General features: G+C 38.8%; 1 protein-coding gene across 2 annotated transcripts in view; it reads left to right on the top strand.

The window, feature by feature from the left end:
* fam171a2a (family with sequence similarity 171 member A2a) overlaps positions 1-26691 on the top strand; it is a 58180-nt gene that overhangs the window by 16325 nt on the left and 15164 nt on the right. For both annotated transcript variants that reach the window (XM_017686251.2, XM_017686260.2), the window contains exons 2-4: positions 1477-1704; positions 13156-13248; positions 24959-25117. In XM_017686251.2, coding sequence (XP_017541740.2) covers positions 1477-1704; positions 13156-13248; positions 24959-25117 — 480 coding nt within the window. The remainder of the gene's footprint in view (positions 1-1476; positions 1705-13155; positions 13249-24958; positions 25118-26691) is intronic.

Here is a 26691-nt window from a genome sequence, read left to right as displayed (position 1 = left end):
GTAGGCGAAAGTCCCCATTTTGATGGAAAATTATAGCAAAACAAGGATTTTGTCTGTTACATGATTTATTGTGTTTAATATGACCAGAAGTAAACACAGTGAATGTGTCTGTGTTGATTGACATTAATGTGTTGAATCAGAGCTTTCTGTGTGCTACTAAATTTTCTTTAAACCCCTAAAAGAAAGATAGAAACTATAAATATGCACTGCAAGACATCATTAACAGTGAAAGACAGATTAAAGAGCGGGATTACCCATACATCAACCTTAAATAGTGCAATGATACATTATCATTAAGTTTATTCATGTACTTGTAACAGCACTAATGTGACAAGTACTTTAAAAAAAACGAGAGTAATGAAGTTTTGATGCTTGCCTGCCTCGTTTCCATCAGTCTGACCATTCCCTTGTCCTCTTTTTTGGGGAGATGAACGAGGTCATCACTTTGGAAAGCAGGAGGCAGCGTGGCCAGACCGGCGGAATTAGGCTTTAGCTCAGACGTTTTATTTTGGCAGTGTTTTGTGTAGCAGCATCAGTTGAATGTGGTGGCAGGAGTCCTGGGCTGCTGTAAGAAGGGGGGCAGGGCAACGCTTCAGCTGCGCTCCACACTCTGTGATCCTCTCACTGTAAACAAGTCACATACTTAAATGGCCAGTTCAGGGCACGCAAGTCTAAACACAGCCATGCCTTTCTCTGCTATCTGCTGTATGTGGGCCAGCATGGTGTGTGTTTAGATGTTCTGTCAACAAAAGCGGTGATGACTTATTGTGCTCAAGCAGTTTAACTGCTGCTGGTATAATCATAACATTTTCCCCCACATACCTGAATAAACTGCCATGTTTTCAGGCGTATACATAGTGGTGGGCAATAAGGTAAAAATATTGTATCACAATATTTTTGTATTGTGATACTTCATGATAGTTCAAGAATACGTGATATGATATTTTCACAATACATGATATGCATTATATTTCGTTTTTCGGAGACTTTTGAAGACAGAACAGTGCTAAATTTAAAAATGCTATAGTAAACCTACAACTATGATTTTTCATTTTTTTTCTATATGCGCTGTATGTACCTCTCTGCCATGAATGTTTTTAAAAACACCTTTTAGACCAAAAATATACTTCCAAGCCATCATAAATTAAAGTCTAAGTCATCAGGCGGGGTATTTATTATAGTTATTAAAGCTTTAGATGTCTGGTTCCCATCACCATCATTGTTAACAATTCTGACTGTAGAATGATATACATTTTACCTCAACCCTCCTAATTTACATTTTTTACATTTTAACCGTTTAATTATGCAGAAATTTGGAAAAATTGTTGGACTTCACCTTAAAGGGGGTTAAACATTTGGGCTGCTTGTTGACATGCTGAGGATGTTGGTTAAGCTAAGCTATTTGATTTGCAGTGTTGTATCTTTACATGTGTTTTTAATTTAAAAAGGGTTTTTTTTTCCTCTCTGTTTTTACAGAAGTGCTGATTAAAGTCCAGGTCTTTGACAACAGTGACCTTTCACCTCTGAAGGAAGCTGCAGTTCAGGTGTATGGAAATCAGTCCACTTTGGCCTCGGGACTAGCAGGAGAGGATGGCATCGTGAAGGTTACCTTTATGTATCGCCCCGGGACCTGGGTCATTGTCACAGCGTCCAAATATGGATTTGTAACTAATTCTGCCCCCTGGCACGCCAGTCGCATCCCCTGTAAGTACCGTCTTCCTTCATGATATTGTGTATAACGGCCTAATTGATATTTCTTTGTAATTTATTATTATTATTATTATTATTATTATTATTATTATTATTATATTTATATAGCACCTTTCACAAACCCAAGGTCGCTTCACATAGCAAGACAAAATAAAAAGTTTTGAGACTCTGAGGCAAATCTCAGCATTTAGTCTTTGCATTACTGAAAAGAGTGAGACTGCAGGCAAGCACTGGGTACGTTCTTATCTACGTAAAGGCAAGATTCAGTAGGGTTACTCACAGACAGTGCGTGGCTAAAGCATGTCCTCATGGGAGATGTAATGAAGCTCCTCTTTAAGCATCATGCTATTGATGCATGAATCATCTTTTCACGTGATGGCTATGGGGCACTATACAGAGCACAGATATTGTTATAGTGTAATTTAATACCGCTTATGAACTCGAAGTACCGCGTGAGCTTGCAACGATCTCTTATCTGAGTCTTGTGGTTTAAATGTTTAGGAGCTCTTAGTTAAGATCTACAAGTGAGTTTATGGAACCTGAGCTTGGCACACAAATAGGATTGTTAAACAGAACAGACAGGCCTGTGCTGTGAACCCCACCAGCTGTCGTTGGGTTTTTGTGTTCCTCTACTTTGTAGGAGAGCACTTGGCTCACTAGACTCACTTTTTTACTTTACAGTTTGCTGCAGTTATGCACCGACATGAACATTTTTGGCCAAAATTGAAATTCAAGAGACACTTGGTCCGAAACCAAAACCGAATTTTTTTTTTTTTTTTTAAATTGCTGTTTATGTATTTAAACAAACACACTAAACATAAAAACTACAAGCTAACAAAGAAAACACTTTTAATTGTTCATTAATCTGCTTTCAAACAGACAAAATCAAGCCAACAATAAATGCAGTTTGCACAAAATAAACTTACTAAAATGAGTTTGTAGGCTACATACTTGACCACAGATTATGGTTGACCGTCCAAGACAATTGGTTCCATTTTATTTTTAGTTATTCTCTACACTTCTGCTCTGTTGTTTGTGATTTTTTTTTTTCATTATTTCAAAAATTAAGACTATAGATAGCATTAGCATGATAGCCATAACTTTCCTACCTCCTTCTGTTGTTTTGCTATGTTACGGTTATTAAGTAAATTGGAAATACAATTTTTTATTTACCATTATCAGAAAAAATTTTTCACTAATTTTATTTTTTCTTTTCTTCTGACTTATGGTAAGTTGGAATTGTAAAAAAACAACCAGTGGGACCAATATTTAAATTATAAGCCATTTAAAAAAAATGTGTTCCTAGAAGTGGACTTTACATACATAAGATTTTTTTTAAAGAAATAAAAATGTTTTCCATTAAAATCAGCCATTTTTTTCAGCCGTTTTTTTTTTCAGCTGTTCTTTTCATTTTTATAAATGGATATACAGCGTTTTGGAATGAGACTCTGAAATTATTTTTATTCAACATTTCACAAGCTCAGCTGCACTAAATCCGGTTAAACAGGCCTAATTATTCTCAATTTGTAATAAACCATACAGACAGTTTATATTTTACACTATAAAAATATGGCTCTTCAAGGGTTCTTTAGTAAAGAAAATGGTTCTATATAGAACCATGGACCCTCAAAGAACTGTTTGCATAATTAGAGGGTTCTTTGCAATGTGAAAGGGTTTTTCAGATTGATGGAGTGTTCTGTAGATGGCTCTGTATAGAACCTTTTTGAAAATGGTTCTGTATAACACCCAAAATGTTTCTTTCATTATTATAAGCTTGACATTGAAACACTTTTTGGTGCTATATAGAACCATTTTCGCACTATAGAACCATCTACAGTAAATTTTCCATCAATCTGAAGAACTCTTTCATGATGCGAAGAACTCTCTGCTCATGCAATGGTTTCTTTTGAATGTTCATGGTTCTGTATAGAGCCTTTTTCTTTAATAAATAGCCTTGACGAACCATCTTTTTTAAGAGTGCAGAAATACTGATGTTATCCAAAATCAGCCCAGTAAAGCATATTGTGTGATGCTTTTGCTTTTTGAACCCATCACAGTAATGATAAATATCATGTTACCCTAATTTGTATCTTTAAGAAACTTTTTACAGTGGAAACTATGTGGAAGAGTTAATGCCCGGTTAGAGAACCTGAATGAAGAGCTAATGGTTTGAAGGGCAAAAGCATCTCTGTTATATCTCATGTAAGTCGATCAGCTAATACATGTTTTTGCTTGTTTTGTGCTTGAACTACAAGGCTAATGTAGCCGACAAACAGCTTATAGTCACTCAATGGCATTGTGCAAACTGCATTCTTAAATTTTTACACTTATGCAAGTGCACAGCACACGCTGTGTTGAGCTGTTCAGTAATCTCAAACAGACTTGGCCAAAACAGCATCTGCCATCTTGAAGCCTGAACATTTTTGGTACTTTTGTCCATTTTACAGATAACAGTATGTACGGTCACATCATCACTGTAAAGCAGCTGCTAGAATATTTGGTTTCTTCCAGTATGTTTATACTGGCACATTGCTGCCACATCCAGTTGTCAACTCTGTTACGTCTCTGTCCAGCTCCACTCCTGACTGCCTCTCTCTCTGCCCAGACTCGCCCATCCTGCGTTCATACCCCATGCCTCTTAAGCAGCTAAATCAGGCGTATCTCAGAGCTGTCTGCGCCAACAGCTGGAGGCCACTTAGTCGCACATACTCCACTTTTAGAAGCAGCGAGAAATGCGGCCCACCCTGGCGACTCAGGGCTAGAACAGCCTGGATGCTGCTTACAAGCATCTCCAGCTCGGCTTTAGTCCCTCATGGGGGCATTACACGCATACCCAGCTCTAATCTCCATTTGGGCCATCCCAAATTAGGAGGGGAGGCCCTTGCATGGACTTACTGACCACAGATGGACACGAGAGTCATTGGAAGAGATTTTTGTGTAGCGCCTGTTCTCTGTGATTACTCAGGAAATTCAGTCGCTGATGCTTGACCTAAAGTAACCTCACTGGTGGCCAGTGTTTGTAAAAAGTTGGGCTCCTCTTTTAATGCATAGGAGTATGTCATAATATAAAAAGGCACTGGTGTTTGATTATTGATTTTGAAGCACAAAATCAGTGCAGTTCAATGCCTTACACATGCATTGATACATGTTTATACATTGATGAAAATGCATCAATGTATTATGATTGAAGTGCTGTGAAGTTGGAATGCTGGAAGAAATGATCTTTTTTTTTTTTTTACCAAAGTAAATTCTATTTTCATTTGGAAAAATCACACATAAAGAATTGTGGTTAAAAAGATCGTAGTTAGTGTGTTTATTCCACTGCTGCCATATTTGTCATCTTTTTGATAATAATTCTGAATTGTACCAAAATAATTACTTTGAATTGTGGTGAAATGTAAGGTTTTACAATTTGCGCTGAATCATTTTATAATCATTCATAATCGAATCATTGTTACACCCTGTTTCCTATGTAACCTTTGAAGTTTGAGCTATTATGATTGTTTTAAAATATAATTACATAATTATAGCTTTATTTTCACAGTGAGATATAATGAATTACATTTGCGTTGTGTATTAACACATTAGAGTTGTGCTTTTTTCCATTTGTTTCAGTGTCATGACATGAAAACAATGTCCACTCGAAAAAAATGATAGTTCTTCAAAGGTTCTATAGTAAAGAAAATGCTTCTGTATAGAACCCTGAACACTCAAATAACCCTTTTTCATGATTATAGGTTTCTTTGCATCATCAAATTGTTCTTTAGACTGATAAGCCTAGAGGGTTCTTAATAGCACCCAAAGGGTTCTTCTACGATGTTGTGATGTCAAACTTGTAATAATAGAAGAACCCTTTTTGGTGCTATATAGAACCTTTTTCAAAAAGAAATCAGTAGGCCTGTGCTGGTAACACAGTCCCCTTATTTGGGTAACGGGTGAAAACAGCTACAGTAAACAGCAGAACTGGGTGGTGGGGGTAATTTTACCATTTCATCCTGTAATTTTCTGACACCCCCGTACACTCAAGTGGATGAGAGAGAACATAGTGATAGTGTTAATAGTGAGTTGAGTCTTAATCACAGTTCAGTAAAAGTTGTGGTTGTAGTACACCGTCATCATTAATTTGGCCACAAAATTTAAATTGATCCAGTAATAAAGAATGTAATGACAATTGTCACACAAACTTTACTGTCTAAGAGTTTGGGGCAGCTTAGCTTAGCTCTTTACCTTCTTCTCTGATGCCATTTTAACTGATGCTGTTGCCAGATGATGTAGCAAGAGTTTTTACTATGGAGGCTGTTACCATAGTAACTGGATTAACTGGGAACTGGCCTAAACATGTTTTTCAGTTGTATATTTTAATATTGACAATTAATTTTTTTAAAATTTAGAATTCAAAATATATAGCCACCACTGGTCAGTGGAGTGCTACTGGAATGATAACGTACAGTGGCTAACTACCTGGGGGGGGCGGTGGGAGTTGAAAATTCTTTTACTGACACACACAAAGGTTTCTTAATAACCGATAACTGTTTACAATGGGTCCTGTACACCCTGCCACATGATATCGTCATTTATTATTCTAAAATCTTAAATAAGAATTCTAATGTAAACATTTTGGTTAACTGGGCAGACTGGTGTGCCTTAATTGCATCAACATGTTCTAGATGTAACAATAATGTAACAACAATAACGAGTAAATAAACAAACAGATTTTTTTTTATGAGCTGAAAGTAGCTTTTATATGCTGGGGCTCAGTATTGTTTTGCACAGGGCCTCATAAAACCTTTCTTTTCAACAACTTTTTAACTTTTTTTTTCAACCAATTAGATTGTATGGTCAGAGCTAACTGTCATATAATATATTCTAATGTTTATTCCACTGGGACTTGTTTTGAACTGCAGCTGCTCTTCGAGTCTGTGTCATGAGTTGCTCTTGCTTCCAGAACATGATGATGATGTGGTGGATGTTGCATAATCATTCAGTTGTAGCTGTTCCTGTATGCCCAGTTCAGTGCATTCTTCATTCTTACTATTCTGTACTGTCAACCACCATCTGTAGGCTGTCTTTGCAAAGCACCTTTATTGGGTAGACATTTGCATGTGCATATGTGTAGCTGTCCACAAAACACCTAGCAGCTGAGTCAGCTACAACTGTGGGTTAAGGAAACACATGTGTGCATCCAGAGCTCTGTATTATGACTGTGTAGCTCTGTAGTGTTGCCTGTTTACAATTAAAGCAACCTCATCTGCCGTGTCAAGTCTCTTAATTGGACACCTTAATATTCATCTGTTTCCCACATGTTGAAACTGTAGACGTCAGCTTGATGGCCTCAGCCATGTGCAACGTGGATTCTTTGATCTCGCTTGCTTAAGAAGATGGAAGAGTACTGAGGTGGGACACTGTATGTAGGGCTGAACAATACATTGTTTATTGTTTAACAGTTTCACAATATTGGCATTAGCCATAATGAAATCGTAGAAGGCTTCTAAATGCAAAAGAGCTCACATTTGAGCATCTTGACTAGAAACGGGCATTTTGTTGAAATTCTAGTATGCAAATTTGGAAGACATTATTTAAAGGACATGTTTTCTTTGCATGTCATTAGGGTTGCATTGATACCATTTTTTTAATTGTCTCCTGGTGATACATTCATGCGTTTCAAGTGACAAGCAGCAGTGAAAATGACTGTAGTAGTGAGTGATACATCGGTCGGAATTCCTATGGTATTCATTTCATATACCTGAGTCAGGATTCTTTCAGTAATCCCTCATTTCCTGCTGGGTACTTTGGTAACATTCAGTTGGAATGGTATTAGGGGTGTGAACATATGATATATATATATATACATATCTGTGAGCCTCGGTTGGTCAGCAGCATCAGATGCCATCCCATGAAGTTGAGAAATTGCCAGCTCAACAGACCCTTTTGTTAGCGCGAATGACTGTAATCTTTGCTGGACACTTGCGGTGACTGATGCTTGGAAGCGGGATCGCACATATGAGACAATAGTCTTTTTGCTCAGTGCACCTTTTATTGTTTTGCAGGTGTTTGTAAAATGCAGAGCATATGTTGTTATATTGATATTGTTATATTGTTTTTCAAGAGCCAGTTTGTTAAAAGTTAGTTAAGTAAAAAACATTTACTAAATGATTAAAGTTTTATTCCACTGACTTCATGTGAGTATGTTTGTGATGAATGGTAAAAGATCTTGAGCTTGTTTATCTGCACTTTTCAGCTGTGAGTCTTTTGTGCTGTTTGCTGCCAGCACTGCATTTCTCAACCAATCTACAATATCCTTTAGATGGCTGCAGTAGTCCTTCAGTTTCCTTCAGTGGACAGAACTGGCAAAGACATGAGATGTAGGCCCGACACTGCACTCTGGTGGGGTATAGAGTTCAGACCTTGCATGGTATCTTAAATATGAGAATGAATAATGTTAGAGAGAAGCTAAATTCTTTATGACTTTCATGACTATTCTATACCATCCCTAATCTTGACCATGTAGGTGGTTTGATGAATCAAGAGATTTAACTGATCCAAAAAGCATGATTTATTTTGGGGAAAAAATAATGCAAATTAGTTGCTTCAAGGGTTCACTAATTTATTATATAAATATAAGTCATATCATAATCACAATATGTAGCATTGGAATCACTGGGATTATGTGCACACCACAGGGTTCTAATCACAACTACAGTGCTTTCAGCATTTCTGTGGCACATTCAATACAAGACATCACTGCTGGTGATGCTGCAGTCACAGAACTGGGACGGTGAGTCAGCTATTTGAAGATGTTTTTTTTTCAGGCTTCATATTAGCACAGGAACACATGAGGATGCTGCCACCTGCCCCTGTTCAGTGTATTTTATTTGTAACAAGAGGTGGAGGAGGATTGGTGCTAAAAGGAGCTCTGGTGTCCTGGAGCCTGGACTGTTCCCCTGTCGCTCTCAAAATCTGTGCGAGTCACGCAAACTCAGAGTGAGTCATGCTCAGAGAGACGAGGTTTCGCTCGCAGCCCTGACTGACTGCTCTAAAGTCACTGCGCTGATATCTGCCCCAAAGAGCTTGCTTTAAACATGTTTCAACAACAGCATCTCTCTCCTCCTCAGATGGAACTCCTGTGTGGCAATTCTAAATTTGCACTTTCACTTTAGTGTTCTTATAGTTCTGTGCAGGGATTTTGTTCTCCCACATCTGGTCTCTTAACTACTGAAACTCCCATTTTGCTTATTTTTGTTCCTGTTTACCCAAAAACCTCTCTGCCTGCTTTTTTTTCTGTTCTGATTTCTTCTAATTGTTGGTCAGGAAATAAAATCAGGGTTTGTGTGAAGCAGGCACATGGAATACAATTTGGAATACCCCTACAGTGGGTTGTACCATTACTCAGTCTTTTTCTGCTGACCCCTTAGTGGCCTTTCCGCTGGTGGAATGGAAATCACCTATAACTTTACTCTAGCAAGCAGCTTTGCTGTTGCATGTAGCTAGGAATCCTGTGCAATCACCATAGAGACAAACCTGACCTCCTCACCAATACCGTTCACGCTAATGTTAGCTAATTTAGCTAATGTTAGCTAATACAAGAGCTAGTTAGTTAGCTACTTCTCATTAAGCTTGTTGGAATGAGTGCCTTAAATCCCAGAGCAAACTCTGTTAGCATAAATGAAGCGCAAAGCTAACTAGAGTTAGCAAGGTGGCTATCACGCTTTATGCCTTTGAACTACCTTTGCTGTGTCCAGCATTGAAAAGCCAAACAATTGTTTACTCCTTCTTAGACCGCAGGTCATTTTGTTTTCAATTTCTCTTCTACCTTTTTTTAGTGGAGAGTTTAGGGGTATAAAGGTTCTTTAAAGATGCAGCAAGTTTTAGTGTTGTATTGTAACACAAATCAAATTTTTAGCTAGTTATAGCACTAAGGCAGGCCTACGGATTCCCCATATGTGCCATTAAAATCCTTACAGGAAAGTCTGTTTACTTAGCAGCCATCTTGATAAAGCAGTTCAAGACCAGGGTGTTCTCTCTTTGAATGGGGAGAAAATCAAATAAACAGTTTGCAGAGTTTGATGCTTACGCCTTCACAAACTAGACAATTGGCTATTTTTTTTTTTTTTTGAAAGAAGGGACTTTCCACAGTTGCTATATTTCCAAGCAGTGTAATGTCTCCCGTCCTATGCTGCCTGGTGCATGCAGGTGATTGGTATAGTGTAGTGGTTAATGCCTCTGCTTTCTACACTGTAGACTGGGGTTCAATACCCCACCTGGGTAAGCACCCTACACTATACCAATAAGAGTCCTTGGGCAAGACTCCTAACACCACCTTGGCCTACCTGTGTAAGATAATCAAATTGTAAGTAACTCTGGACAAGAGCGTCTGCCAAATGCCATAACTGTAAAAAAATCTATACTGCCTGTGATTCAGAGGGAAGTAGGGATACCTTCATATCTTGATTGGTTAGATATTGGTGGTCCACAAAATTAGTTTTTCTTCTATTAAAAGAGCCTGAGCAATCCAGCAATCAAATTTTTGTACTCTATGCGTATCGTTGCTGTCAGAACAAAACACTGTCTCACCAACATTGTACTTTTAAGTAAATGTACCAGCAGTTTATTCTAAGCAATTTAGGAACATTTCTGTTGGTCTGTTCATCGTAAACTCTTGACACAGTGTAAAAAGGCAATTTGTGTTTAAAAACTATGTAAAAACATTAAAAAATGACACAAATTGGGATGTAAGGTTTGTTCAGACAGCAATGATACACCATATTGACTCCTGTTAGAGTTTGAGGAGGATTTTGCCAAAAATTATAAATATTCTCACTTAAAATCAGTGATCCTAGCTCTAACTCACCCCAGATCACCAATTTTTGGCTTTTTATGCCTTATTATCTCTTTATATTTCATATTTTCCTTTGAGACCCTTTGACACCTTATTTGTACATGTTGTATTCATATCATTACCACTTTTTGTTTCATGTACCCGCTGAGCATATTATTAAAAAGAGATCAGGCTCCCTCCTGCTTCAAGCATCTGCGCTGGTAAGTGCAGGCGATCTTTGATGCTGAATGCATCACAGTCTTGGAAAGCATGCCAAATCTTCTCCATTTAGTACTTGTAAACAAAAACAGGCCTATTCCCCAAGCGCAATGATCAATCTTTGAATGAGTCCTAATGTGGATCTGCTTCAGTTCTGCAAAATGCTAGACTGTGATTATATTGCAACACACTGTCATTGCGATGATCCTTGCAGTATAGTAAAAGACATCAGTGAACTATAAACTACTACTATAACATAGGTAAGTCTGTGTCGGGACAGACTGCCTCAATGGAGGGGTCATTGGCATGGCCATAGGGTGCAGCAGATGGGAGATGGGCATAGAGGTTTATAGCTCCCAGCATGCCCCGATCTCCTGGAGCTTTGCCAACTCATATGTAACTGCCTACAAAGAGCGTGAAGCAGTCTTATTTCATCTAATTTTACTGCTTAACAGAATTACAGTTGTGTGGAAAAACTGAAACTCATCTTTGGAATGATCTGGATTTTTTTTTATACTAGTGTAAAAATGCTAAATGTAAAAAAAAAAAGGAAAAGAAAATGGAATTCAGAGATGTAAAAATCACTTTTTGATCGAAATACTACAAAGACAACATGAAATGTTGAAACGTTTTTTTGAAAATCGTATGCCCATTTTGAACTTGATGCCAGCAACGTGTTTCAAAAAACATGCATCTTTTCTATTAACAACACTCTGTACGTGTTTGGGAGCTGAGGAGACCAGTTAGTAAGTTTTGAAAGTGAACTGTTTTCCCACTTTCCAAATAGGATTTCAGCTGCTCATCAGGTTGGCATCTGCTTTGTTGTGTTTATCATATCATAATGCACCAAATGTTTTCAGTGGGTGACACATCTGGACTGCAGGCAGACCAGTTTAGCGCATATGCAAGGCTTTCCCTGAAAAAGATGTTGTCTGGATGGAAGCATATGTTGTTTCAAAACCTATATATATCCCCTAGCATTAATGGTGCCTTCACAGATGTGCAAGTCACCTAAACCATGTGCACTAATACACCCTCATACCATCACGAATACTGGCTTTTCAACTGTGTGCTGATAAGATAGATGGTCCCTTTCCACTTTAGCCCGAAGGATGCAGAGTCCATGATTTCCAAAAAAAAAAAAAAATTTTGATTCGTCAGACCACAGGTCACTTTTCTGTCCACCTTCTGTTCACCTCAGTCCATTTTAGGTGAGCTTAGGCCCAGAGAAAGTGACAGCTTTTTGGATCCTGTTTATATATCTTTTCTTCTTCGCATGGTTGAGTTTTGAACTTGCCTTTATGGATGCAGTGACAAAACATTTTTGGAAGTATTTGGAAGTGTTCCTGAGCCCATGCAGTGATTTCCACTACAGAATGATGTTTTTAATGCAGTGCTGCATAAAAGTCCAAAGATCACAGCCAGCCAATACTGGTTTAGATACAGAGATTTCTTTGGATTCTCTGAATCTTTTGAAGCCATTGTGTACTGTAGCTGATGAAATCCCCAGGTTTTTTGTTATTTTACTTTAAAAACATTGTTCTTGAATTGTTGCACTATTTGTCTGCTCAGTCTTTCACAGAGTGGTGAACAGTGACCAAACTTTATTTCTTTACAAATCAGTTTCTCTGGGATGCCCTTTTTATACCCCATCATGTTACTGACCTGTTGCCAAGTAACCTAGTCGTAAGGTGCAATAATATATTGCACACTTGTCATAAAACATTTTCTGCGTATTGTCAAAGATCTAAGTTTCCTGTGTAGCTTCATTTGTTCGCCTTCGGCATTGTGTGCCTGGTGACTCAAGTTTGCTGAATCATGTTCCTCACACATGTGCTGGCACTCAGTGAACTGGCAGAGTTAAATGTCTGCTGTTTATCCATTGCAACTTAAAAACATGCTCACACATCTACTGGAAGAATGTAAAATTCATGTGTACTATGGCTGATGTGGGCGTTCAGTGTGACCACTGATAACATTAGTAATCAAGTAATCTTTTTGAAAGAGTTTCTTTGGTTGTTTGTTCATTTTAAAGGCCAAACAAATAAAATTAACTTAACTGAACAATATAAGGCCAAGAACAGTCCATCCAAAACTTTATTGGAAAAGGATAAACAAACATTTTAAAAAGACAATAAACATATATTTTTAATGTATTTAATAAAATATTTTTATGCATTAAAATGGTTGTGATGTTCAGGCTATGTCTTACTGTAGGAGAGACCCTAAGCATAATTTAAATTAAATATCACACAAATTGCCAGTCATTACTGATTCAGCAAGAAGGAAAATTGTAAAAGCCCTTTAAAGTGTGAAGAAAATGAGGTACCATACAATGATGCATAGAAAAAAATGAATGACTTGCTGATTTTCTCTCTCTCTTCTCCACTGTCTGTTTGTCTCTCTGCCAGTGTATGCCTCGGTGAGTCTGTACCTGCTCCCTCAGAGACCAGCCACCCTGCTGCTGTATGATGATGTGGTGCAGCTCCTGCTGGGTTCTCCAGGTGAGAGCTACTCTGCCTCTTTCAGGGATGACTTCACTGCTCAATAGCACTCTACTGGACCAGTCCGGTCTCCTCAGGGGGGCCAGTGTAGCATAGATAGCCTATGTCTGTTATCAGAGCATGCTGGCTGCCATATACAACCAGCGCAGGATGCAGTGTGCGGTGGCTGCTATGGTTGTGTAATCCATGTTCCAGGCATTGAACCTAGTATGAGCACATTCTCAAGAATTGATGTCTGCTGTGTATGAGATTTGCTGAGGTGGTCCTCTCATGTGATAAACACCTCACTCTTGTACTGCCAGAATTGCTGATGGCTGGATGCGGGAAAGATTAAGATGTGCAATTAAAGAGATTCGTGCGATATGCTGTGCCTGGAAGGCATTTCTCAGCCTCTCAGCACCTTTAACACGCAATGAATGTCCTGCAGAATTTACACTGCTTATCAAACGGCTTGTGAGCTTTAGCATGCTGGCTTCTCCTCAGGCAGTGTGAAAAAGAGTTATAGGCCCTGCTTCCATGCAAGCTGAACTGCCTGATGGTTTCTATGGTTTCAGCCCACAGCTAGCCTGCTGTTTAGTGACTATAGTTATAGAGGGAATTATGGGAGTGCAGTAGTGCTTGGGTTTGTTGATTGGCCTTTCTATTATGAAGGAGCTCATGAAGTAATGCCTCACAGGCATGGCAACTGGAGTATGTCTGAGAGCTCTGTAGGACAGCAGAGCTGACACTTCTCTAGGTTTTTGTCCTGTTAAAGCTGAATGCTAAATAAATGTGTACATATTATTATTATTATTATTATTATTATTATTATTATTATTATTATTATTATTATTATTATTAAATGTGTACATAATATTATTGTAATTATGTTTTACCTGTAATGACTCGTGAAGCAGATTTTCAGTGACTCACTGTCCCTCAGTGTCTTCAGTGTCCCATTAGTAAATTATTTTGGACTGCCTGGATTATTGTTAAAGGCTATTTCATCAAATTCAGGCCGTGTTATTACTGCAGATCTAATTCATTTGTTGAGCGGGCAGTGAAGGAGGTATCAGTTCTCAGGGCTTATTCCCATCTACTCCACCAAACCCAGTGATGTAATCTTCTCGTGAAAGAAAAATAAAACACTTCACTCTCTCATCTCCCCCTCCACTCTCTCTCCCCTCCCTCCCTCTCTCTCTCTCTCTCTCTCGCTCGCTCGCTCGCTCTTATCTCTGTATAGCTTTCTCTTTCACTATGGCTTGTATGTATTTATCTGTCTTTCTGGATAATGTTTTTTCTCGATCTTCTGTCGTTTTTTCTCGATCATCTCTCTCTCTCACTCTCTCGCGCTCTCTTTGCCTGTGTCTCATCTCTGTAGCTTTATCTTTCTCTCCCTCTCTCTGTCTCTCACCAAAAAGGAACAAGAAAAATGAACATTTAGAACATTACAGAATATAAGAACTCTTAATTTCTTTTGATATAAAAAAAAAATTTCTCTCTCTGCCTGTCTCATCTTTGTAGCTTTATCTTTCTCTCTCTCTCTCTCTCTCTCTCTCTCTCTCTTTGCCTGTCTCATCTTTGTAGCTTTATCTTTTTCTCCCTCTCTCCTTCTCTCTCTGTCTCTCTCTTTGCCTGTCTCTCATCTCTGTAGCTTTATCTCTCCCTGTATGTCTCTCTCTCTCTCTCTCTCTCTCTCTCTGTCTCTCTCTCTCTCTCTCTCTCTCTCTTGCTATCTCTGGCTTGTATTTCACTCTCCCCTCTTTTACTAGCTTGTATTTTTCTTTCTTTATCTCTCGTTTCGCATAGGTCATCTCACTTTTCCTCTTTATTTCTCTCTCTGCATTTCTTCCCCCTCTAGCACATTGTTTGTTTCATTTCTTTTTCTTTCTTGTTCCTCTAGTTTTCTACCTTGCATGTGTTTCTCTTTCTCCCTAGCTCATCTCTCTCTCTCTCTCTCTCTCTCTCTCTCTCTCTCTCTCTCTCTCTCTCTCTCTCTCTCTCTCTCTAGCTTTCATTTATCTCTTCCATTTTTCCTTCTTCTGTTTCATATCTGTCTCTGTCTAGTGTGCATCTCTCTTTATTTCTCTCTCTCTCTCTCTCTCTCTCTCTCTCTCTCTCTCTCTCTCTCTCTCTCTCTCTCTCTCTCTCTCTCTCTCTCTCTGCCTCCTGACGCAGCTCTTTTTGTCTGATCCTTATCTGCTTAACAAGCCTCTCTCTGCACACAGCTGAATAACTCCAGAAGCTCTGTGTTTTGAGGGCTGCTGTTGTTGTAGTGGGCTTGATCCAATTAGCAATACTATCAGTCAACCCATCAGCGATGACTATCAATTTGAAAAATTTAAATGTCAGAAACTTGCTCTCTGTGGCAAAGTGAATGTTTGTTAATCCATTTTCATTTATTTTGTAGCCCACATTCTCTTTAGAACAGGGCAGTAAATCATTTTTTTTAGCAGCACAAGGCAGCACATCTTACTATGGTCAACCTAAAACAGATCAAGGGCGTCCTGCAGTCTTCCATACATAGAACTTTTTCCCCCTGGAAGCTTGAATTTGCGGTTAAGTGAATTTGAATTTGAGGTTACATCAGAGTTGTCTAATACAAAGTTACAAAGTCCATTTATTATTATATGAACAGACTACAAATTAACATCAGTATCTTAGCATGGCAAGATTTGGCCTGCATTATTATTTTAACAAGTAGAGAGTAAATATATGAAGCCTATTAATTTATTACACCTTTATCAAGGACAGCCAAACCACATCATTGCCAGGTCTTGCTCTCTGGGCTGTGTAACTGGCCTGAGGTATTGGGGCCACTTGCCTGATTGCACTAACCACTGTTCATTGATTATAGTTAGTCTCATTTAAAAAGAGCTCTGTGCTCCTTCTTTATTCCCAATGGCATGGCAGCAGTTTGCTCTCTACTCCCCCATTATCGGGCCTCTCAATCTAGTATGGCTTCACTTTCACCCTCTTCTTTATGGAGACTTAAGCAGAAAGTTTGATGTCCTTAATATCAGAATGACTGTGCGTAGGCTTGTGAGATATGGCAGTGTAATGAACAATGACTGACATGTAAGCAGATGATGATGCTTCAGAAGTACATTTAATATCATATTAAATCAGAGGATTATTACAGAGCAGTAAAAGCTGTTAGGCTATGGGAAATTTTCCAATCTCTCTGCTGAGGGTTTCCCGAAGTGCAACCTACCGCCTGAGGAGGTTTCGCAGCGTTTACTGTACATTATTTTCATGGTTTACTGCATGATTTTCCACGGGCCTCTGTAAAATACACACATGCTAATTTGTAGATCTTGTCTAGGTTAGTTTTCTTAAAAGAGATACAACAGGCAGATATTTGATTGACTGTATGATTAAACTCATAAGCAGTCAACAGAGACATAAAAAGGACATTTAAAGTTGTACTGTCAGTAGGAATGCCACAATTATCTAGTGCAGAGGTCGGTAATGCAGATGTTAAGAAGAGCCATTTTGTCCTTTGAACAAAAATCAAACCACCTTGGGAGCCACAACATTTGATGTTCATTTATTGAAGTGATGTTTTACCATCATGGCTGTAAATATGTCTCAGTATGTGCTAATGTGCTAGTGAAGGCTAAAATAAAAGTTCAGTTGGGTTACAGTTGCTTTTCTCACATCTCTGACAGCAAACATTTTGACAAAAGTAGAATAGTTTCTTGCAAATGTCTCTTAGGCCAAATCCCATTTCTTATTTTTACCCCTACACCTTGTTTTCATTATACATTGCTTCATTACCAGCTACTAGCGGTGCTCTGTAGGTGACCCAGCCCGTATTAAGTGATAGCAGAGAAGGGAAAAGTTCAGCTCCTCACTGCTGGGCTTGAGTTACATTTAGGGCATCATATGCCTTCAAAGAGGGGGTATAAGACAATTATTTATTATCACCCACTCCTGATTCTTTGGTGATACGAAGCTGAAGTCAGCTATTCACCAGCTTCTTATTAGAATTTTCCCGTTCCACCTTAAAAGGAGCAGCAGTGACATTCTGGCGCTTCAGCTTTAGCTAGCTAGCTAGCTAGCTACTGAAACATTAGGATGCTAATAGCGATTTTTTTTTGTACTTGTTATGAAGAAAACGGCCATAATACATTGAAACGACATTAAACTAAGATAATACAATGGTTTTCATATTTTTAATGGAGAAAATACTTACATTTGTGGGTTTCTCTGGTCGCTCACGCTGCCATCTTGTCGGTTTTTCTTTTTTTCTCATCTCCGTTTGGAGTGCGTCTCTAAAAAATCTCCGTTTGGAGGGCCATGTAGTCCTAACACTTCACCCTGCCCCTCTATCTCAACAAAATTGGGACACCCTAACCCTAGACGTGAACGCGCAAAACAAAGGGCTAAGGGCTAAGTGGTAGGGGCCAAGGGTGACATGGGATTGGGTCTTAATATTCAACTTCTTACGAGGCTGAAGTCACTTCTCATTCTCCAGCTTGATGTGTGAATTTTTCCATTCCATCTTAATTGGTGTCTGTGCCAGACTGTAACTGCTGCACCATTTAAGGTGGAACTGGGGAATTTGAACGAGAAGCTGACTTGACTGTTTGACAGCTTCACATTGCAGATTGAATGTATCAGGAAACCAGTTGAGTGCATATAAATGCAAATAAGTCAATTTGCTGACCGCTGATGTATTGAATTCTCTCAGTTTAAAAATGTATTAAAATTTTCCCTCTTGATGAAGTTGGCAATTTGTATAATGACAATATTTTTTATGACCCTACTTCTCTCTTACTGTATGAAGCTGTCTGATGAACAGCCCAATTATAGTCATATCCAAAAGTTTTGGCACCCCTGGTGATGACATTTTGTTGATTTTCTAAGTGAGAGTAAGTACACAACCTTTAAATAGAACACGCTTCTGCACAGTTATCATTTTTCACGTTAAATGTGGCTTGTTCAAAACTTATGACAAATTTTATGTTTTTCTTTTCCTATCTGTTAAACTCAATGGAAAACAGGAACTGAAATCAGCAGAAAAATATTGTTCAGTTGTAATTGTTCTGCCTTTTTTATTAATTGATCTCTTAATGAATCATCAAAAATAATCAATTGATGACTCATGTACAAACAGTAGTGATCAGTAGTGACAGCTCTAGTTTAGTGTATAGGAGTAAAGTGTATGACTGTTTGAGTTCATAAGCTTGAATGCAGGCTCTTGAATGCAAGCCCTTTTTTTAGTTTTGAGTAGATGGGGAGAGATTAGAGGGAATTTTCACTGTGTGGTATTTTCTCACATTGAAACCCATTTCCATGGCAACTTTGGCAGTGGTGGTAAGGCACATGTTTCAGCAGAGGAAGGCTGAAGCGAGGCCTATTAAAATGCAGTACATCTCCCGTGCGGGGGCAGCTGGTGTTTTTTTGGTGTGTGGAAACATCCTCAACTTCTGCACTTCTGACATTTCTGGGTCTGTATGTTTTATTAGACGTTTTGCTGTGAGACTGCTGTCTCTGGATACGTTTAATATTAACTACAGTCTGTCAACAGGAATCATGACTCAGGATCAGATGACGCACTTCAAAATAGTTGGAAAATCCAAACCCACATTGTCCTTACCCCCAACAAAAGAGCCCTCGGGTATGCCGGATGTTGGCTCATTGTCAGTCTTTGCCAGAAGGTTTGGGCTTTGGGAGGTGCAGTCTCAATCATAAATGTGATTGAGAATCGAAAAGAATGAGATGCAAATGCAGAGGCAGCAGCAGCAAAACCTTGAGGTCATTGCGTGGGTGACTGTTTAGTTCATAACTGTCAGTGTGAAAAGGCCCTGCAGAAGTGATTGCACTAACACAAAAGCTGAATATAAATGCACATGAATGAATTTTGATTTCAGGGCAGAGGATTAGGTTATTTTGCTAGGACTGCTTTTCTTGTTTGTACTTTAGTTCAGTTGTGGTGAAAGCAGTGCATGCATTAATGAAAGACTAAGTTTATGAATATGCAAAGTAAACACAATGTACTTGGATGGATCGGCACAGTATGTCATTTATCTTTATTATTAGGTGCAGTATTTTGCCTTTGCAATACTAATACTGCATATGGGTGCAAATTGCATGTGTTTATTTTGTGCATCACAGATGACCCAGATGAGTTTATGTGGGTGTTTTGATGAATCACAGCATTCATGTGAACTAACAAACAAATGATTTAAGTCTAAATAGTGCAGACCAGTCTTTCACCATGTTGGATTAAGGGGTCCATTTGAAATGACGTACTTCAAATAGAAATTCCACTGATTTTTTTCAAACTGATGTTTGCTATTGCTGCATAATTCAGTTGTGAGATGTAAGCAAAGTCATGGTGTGTTGTGAACTGATGCACTGTAGAAGAGCTTTCCAACTCAAATTTCTTTGCAATGGTGGTGATAGGAACCAGGTATCGCAGTGTCTACAACACAAATATAGCCCTTTTGTTTACTGTCCACTCTAGGCAGTGACCCTACACTTGTCTTCTGAGCTTTTATATATTGTAGATCATGGCAGCCTAGTATGAAATCTCAAAAAAAGTGCTTTGTTAAGTTAACATTTTACCTTGCCACCACTTGCATGAATGTATTGAAAATATATAGGCAATCTTAATTCAGAACTATTGTAAAGCAAACTTACATGTGAGTATTTCATGTCATACATTTCTTTGTTCTTTGTTATTTGCATAAAAACAAAGTTTATCCGTTTGAACATTAAACATCTTGTGTTTGTAGTGTATTAAATTGAATATAGGTTGGAAAGGATTTGTAAATGATCGTATTCTGTTTTTATTAATGTTTTACACAACGTCCCAACTTCATTGGAACTGGGGTTGTACATTCACACACACATTCACACCCAGTGGCAGTTTAGCCTGACTGCATGTCTTTGGACTGTGGGAGAAACTCGGAGAGAAGTAACTTGACTGCCTTAAAAATTAGATTTCATTAAACAAACAATAAGACAACAGAGAATGCATGAAGTCAAAAATTTAAGGCTGCTGTTACTTACCGTTTTGAGTTAAAGCAACAGATCTTTTTTTTTTTTTTACAGTGCAGTGTACTTTGAATACATTTCAAGGCACGGCTGCATTATGTGGTATTATAATTGCAGATTGTTATTTTGTGTATTTTGGTATTTTGTACTGGCTTACAGAATGACTCATGATCATCCTTCATTCCTCTTCTTTCCTTCATTTGTCATCCTCCCTGTCCATGCTCCTCGGCTCTCAGCTTTGCTTCTGAGGCCAAGCACCTGGCTCCTTTCCCTGTTCCAGTCCAGACCCAAGAGAATCAAAGGACATCCTGTGCCATCACACTGTGTCTGAATTTTTCCTGGTTCGCGTAGAGGCATTGCATAGCTTTGCTGACAGCATTCAGCTTCACCTGTAGCTGAGAAGAGAGATGAAAAAGCACAGATAAGGGATGAATCCCAAGTGAGCAATAGAAAAGAAACTTTTTAGGATCAAAGTAGGAGGAGTGAAAGTGGGAGTATGTGTCTGGCATGCTAAACCCTAGAGACAAGCTCGACTGAATAGCTGCCAACTGTAGCCCCTTTTAACACACATGACACACATGGTACACGGATAAGGTTTACTTTTTAATGCTATAATTCAAAACTCTAAGCAAGATGGCCACCCACAAGCAGTCTCAAAGTCCTTCTAATTCTAGAACCATGGCTGTGAGCCAGAAATGGCTTATACAAAGAGGCCAGCTTGGCAACAGTCAACAGACAGCAGCACAAAGGAGGTCAGAGGAACTGTTTGGGAGCATATGCTGTTATGTAATGAGAAACAATGCATTTTATGAGACAGCGTTTGAAAAGGTTTGCAAGTACTTCCTTATCACACTCAGCAGATTTAACTCTCTTTTAAATACCATAGCAAAAAATAATGAGAAAACACTAAGTAAAAGACATCTCTTTTTAGTGGGAGTTTGCAGGCCTTATACATTCATGGCATTTCAGCTGATGATTAATTAAACAGTTGTATTGCCTTTAGATTATTGTATACAACTGTGAGAGTTTAAGCCTAAAGTCGCCAGCCAAAAATCTATCCTGTCAATAGCACCAGATGATGGACACAGCTTGAGCTCTAATAAACAACCATTGCTCACTACTGCCCTCGAAAGGCATTACAGCATGAAGTCAGAACCTAAAACTTTTGTTTTCTTAAGACACAAGACAAGACTCAGTAAATGCATTTTCTGCTTTCTTTTATTTACATTTGCCTCAACTAGACATATGCTGGTATTTGGTAATTCAGTATACTGTGACATTAAACATGGCTAGTAAGGTTATCAGGGAACGTGAACAAGTTTCCCAAGCTACCACTGCACTCTCAAATCTAATCATTGGTCTATTCCTTCTTCTGATTTGCACAGCCTCAGCACAGCAGAAGGAGGTGCAGACAGAGAACTTTACTTCCCTCAAAAAGGAGAAAAAATTATGACGTGTTGGTTTGCACTCTGCATGTGTATCAGTGTAAAAATCATAAAAAATACCAAACTCATTTTTGTTTAACAAGCAGTTTAGCACTGCTAATAGGCTAACAGGCAAATCCCATGATATTCAAAGTAAGGCTTTAATTTAGACGATTCATTGTTGACCTGCAACATACAATTTAAAAAGGTACCTGGATATTGTAACAAGCTTTGTTTTTTTTAACACTATATATACTAAAAATGAGCTCAAAGAATTACAATTAGTTGGTAATGTAATAATTGTGGCAGGCCTAGTTGTTAGTGGAATGTAGGACGAAGGATCCTCCTAGCAGTTTTTTTATTCAAATACTTCTGTTGAATAGCAGCCAATGGTCATGTGGCCATTGACATAAATATAGGACAATATTAGCACTTACAGTTAATTTCATGGTGCAAAACCAACACCCACTGTGTTGTAGTTTTGAGAACAGATGGGATGCTTCCATTCACCTTTGACCTGAAGCTGGCCACTCCCTTATGGGAGTCCCTCAGCTGCCCTCCAAGCAGCACAAAGCAACACTCCTCATTCATCTCCTCTGACAGCATGGCTTCAGGGTCACAAATCCATGCTCATGTTGACTAAGTAACTATCCATACTATTCAGACTGGTCATGATACAGAAGCTCCACTAATGCTCATAATGATGTCTTTGTGATGGAAACGATGATAAATTGGCTGGTTGAATTGAGTAGAGTGCTCTTCTCTGATTAATGTGAGTCTTGTTACTCTGTTAGTCCCTGGGGGGTTAAAATCTCTGTAGACCAGCTCTCAGTGGACATTAGCATTTGGGAGATGGATATTGCGCTGTCAGATGGCATTCTCTCTTTGTCTTGTGGAAATCCATTTTCTCTTTTTCCTGTTTGTTGTTCAGTTTTGTTACAGTTGATCCATTCCAAATTGAAATCATGAGAAGTAGTGACATCAGACAAATGAATTACTATCTTTAAATATATAGTATTTTTCAGAAATTGATAATTGCTGCTATCCACATTTATCCTCATCTTCGTTTCAAAACAATGCATTAAACTATTAAATTTTAATGTGTTTTGAAGTCTGAAATAAAAATTTAAAGCCTTTAATGGGGTTACAAGCACCAGCTTTGAATTCAATGTTTTCTGCAATGCCAGGGTTTCTTCACCTTGGCACCACTCCTGATGTTCCAGACAGACGAGCTCTGTTTAGTGACAGAAAAAGAAGAGGCCTGAGAACTGGGCCCTGAGGAACCCCTTAACCCCACTGAGCTTCCTTTTTTCTGCATCAGTGATGCTGAGCACAGCCGTCCTCTTGGCCGGCTTCAGACAGAGACTAGCACAGCTGATGGCAGGAAACGTGGAGTTTAGTGGTGACACATTGGAGAATACTAACAAATCATGCTCTTTTTTTTGGCCTCTGAGCACAACATTTTCCCTAACTTGATTGCTGGCTTGTGCTACAGTGCTGCAAGTTGAAAATGTTGATTTACATATGCCTTAAGCGTTTTTCTTTCTTGGAATTGTTTGACTTGATACTCTGAAAAATGATTTGTGCAAGATGTGTTTTGGAGCTATAGCATTACAATATTATTATTATTATTATTATTAGTAGTAGTAGTAGTAGTAGTAGTAGTAGTAGTAGTAGTAGCATTGTGCTGTGTACTATGGCATAGTGGTACAGAGTATTTACCCATATGGGCAGTCCAACAGTAGCATCTGTGCCATCTAAGACAGCAGACAGTTCAGCACTGGAGACAAGCCACAGCATTCTCGACTGTGAAGTGGACTCTTTGCTGCTGTGCTAAATGGCCAATCACTTTGGTAGGTTGCCAGTTTGGCAAAGGACCAGTCCCAAATAGACTGTTCCGTTCTTTTACCACGTAATCACAGTTTTCAGTGTCAGGTTTACTGGGGATTGGCCCAGCTGTGACACAGTCCTTCCAGTCCTAAGAGGGACAAGAGGACAATTTTTTTTCTTTTGCTGCTTCAGTTCTGCTTGTGTACAATGCAGTTTAGTGTCCATGCTTGGAAATGCTGTCAGGGTAAACCACCTAAGGGAATGTCAGTACACATACCGCACATCAGATTACTGCTTGGCTTTTTAAAGCCTAATTAAGGCTGACACTGTCTGAATCAGCCATTGTATCTGTTTGGGAGGTCATGTTTGTGATCTGAGCTGTTGTTAGCACTGCATGCTGTTATGCAAAAACTACAAGCCCTATTTATTTAACGTATTCATACCTTTTCAGTATACAGTATACGGTCCTCAAGGGTCTCAGTGCAACATACACACTACAGTATAATACCAACTACAGTACAGTGCATACAGAACAATGCACAACAAGGGTCAGAACAACAGTAAATACAACACAATTCCAACTTCACAGGACAAGACCTATGGATGACCCAAGATGGTAGCATGTAGGATGGGTGGACCATTAGAAATACTAGCATAATAATATATCATATAATATATTTTTATTGGAATTAATGTAGATAACTGCACCAATAAAGATTCCTTGTACTATTCCTTGTGTTTCATGAATAAAAAGATTCTGATTCTCATAGTAGAATGAAGAGAGAGTTAGCTATTGAGAGTTGCTTCAAGCTACTGAGTGTTCGTGCTTTAGGAATGCTCTGGGAGTTGAGCAGTGACATGCACTGAGCTGGAAAACTAAGCGTGTATGTGCCACGGCTGAATGAAAAGGCCTGGGTGAATAAATGTGTGAGTGTGATGGATAAGAATGAAGAGAGAGAGTGGAAGAGTGTCGCAGCGTGCCTGGAGCTGACCCGGAGCTATGCTGCGGTAGCCAGGCTGTCAGCGGGTAGCTAACCCAGTGCTAATCGAAACAGGCAGCCTGTAGTCAGACAGACATGTGTATTTTAGGCCTTAGTTTCTCTTTTCCTCCTCTTTGGGCCAAGCTGAGCAGAGAGGATTACTATTCGGCAAGACACACTCATAACTGCTGTACTCATCAGAGTGCACAGCTGGCTTTGCTGGTTTTAAATCAGGTTTACATTCAGACAGATTAGCAATCTGAGTTTTGGAAGTAGAACATGACTGGAGTTCTTGTATTTTGATGCACTTTCTGACTATTACTTTGAGGCCCTTCAGAATTAATATCGTCGTGAATCATGAGATTTCCTTAAAACTGTGCTCATCAGCTTGTGTCCCAGTGATGGCAATTAGACCACAGCACTTTTGCAAGGAATCTTGTCTGGATCATATAATTCTTACAGTGTTCCTGTTATGTTATTGTCCTGTAGGCTCCAGAAGTCAGCCATGGGTGCAGCTGCAGCGGAAAGCCATTCGTCCAGCCCTCAACACCTCCCACATCGCACTCTCCGCTATGCTCACCTCCACCAGGAGTCAGTATGAGCTTGGGGGCTTCCCTTATCCCTTGGGCCTGGAGATCAATTCCACAAGTAATTTGAAGTTTTGTCTGTACTGCAATCTAATTACATCAGTAAACCACTTCCTAACCACTTTCCATATGAAAATGATGTAATAAGATGGACAGTAATGATATCACTTTATACCAGAAAACTATCATTATTATATCTTCTAAACCTTTCAAAGTTAGTAAATGATAGTGGTTTATAATAATTACTATTTAAAGCAATGGTTTGGTAAAAAGTCAGATTTACACAATTTTCCACCCTGATGTCGTATATCGACCAAAACATGTTAGTGTCTAGATTTTGCTTCTTCAATTTATAACTTGAGCTACAAGGCTAACACTGCTAACGAACAATCCAAGTCAACAGACACCCAGATTTTTTTCTGTAACCAACCAGGTCTTCAATAGGCTTGCATAAACTTGTAGATCTGCATTAGGACACAGTATAACTTACAATTCTGATGTTTCTATATATAAACATAGATCTTCTGTTTGAAAACTGAAGATTATGAGCTTTTAAATAAAAAGAAACATAGGCATTTATTGTCTATTTGCCTATGTGCCTTGCATGCATGTGATGGGTGTTGGACTTCAGCACAACACCTGTTGTCCAAAGTGGCTGCCTGTGGCATTTAGTTACTGTGTGTTTATATAATTCACAGTAGGTCATACTGTGCACTAAACCACATTGACAAGTCTGCACAACCTTAATAAAATAAAAGAATTGGATGATTATTGACTAAAGAAGCCAAATTTGAACAGAAACATGTCTTGGCCATATCTGGGGCAAATGGAAAATTGTGGAAATGTGATTTTTCACAAAACCGTTTCTATGAGCTGTTGGCGTTAAAATTTAATTTGTCTCGAGGACGGGGCTGTTTTTAGGCTTATCGTCATATCTACTATATTGTAAAATCCATCTCATGGGAAAACATACTGGTATATGCTTTTAAACTAGTATGCCATCCGTCCCTACCATCTAGTGGACCTCTAAAGTTTTTAACATTAAAGCTTTAACTACACTAAATGCTGCAAATAGCCAATGCTGTGTGCCTGAACACAGACAGGTGCAAAACCTTAAATTGTCTACCGCTCTCAAGAAGAAGGCTGGGCAAATCTAACACAATGTCCAGACCTCTTGAGTATTTCCATTTTCACATGTCCCACACTTCGCACTGACAGTGAACTGTCCCCTCCCCCATCTTATGAGTGTCAACTCAGTGCTTTTGAAAAGCTCAACCAAGCTTAGCGATCACTCCCAGCTTAACGATGTGCAAGGCGTAAACCAAACTCTGCATAAACTCCACATAACAGTGTCACTAGCTGTCACTGTGTTTTTGTTGTCTTTTACTTGAAGCTGGGCAGGAGGAGGTGGTATATGCCAAGAGGGAGGCTATTAACACTGCATTAGGGTTTGTGATCTGTGAATCACTATTACAATGACTATAGTTATAGAGTCACTATAACTATTAGAGGAGTTGTTATTATTGTAATTTTGCTAACATTTCATTTACATTACTAAGGTTATATATAGTTGTATAATTGATTCGTTTTGCATTCATTTAAGTTCTGTAGGGATAACTATATGCAGGTTTTCAT

This window comes from Pygocentrus nattereri, chromosome 14, assembly GCF_015220715.1.
Source record: "Pygocentrus nattereri isolate fPygNat1 chromosome 14, fPygNat1.pri, whole genome shotgun sequence".
NCBI lineage: Eukaryota > Metazoa > Chordata > Actinopteri > Characiformes > Serrasalmidae > Pygocentrus > Pygocentrus nattereri.
Note: the sequence above shows the minus strand (reverse complement) of the source record. Positions and strands in the feature narration are given on the sequence as shown.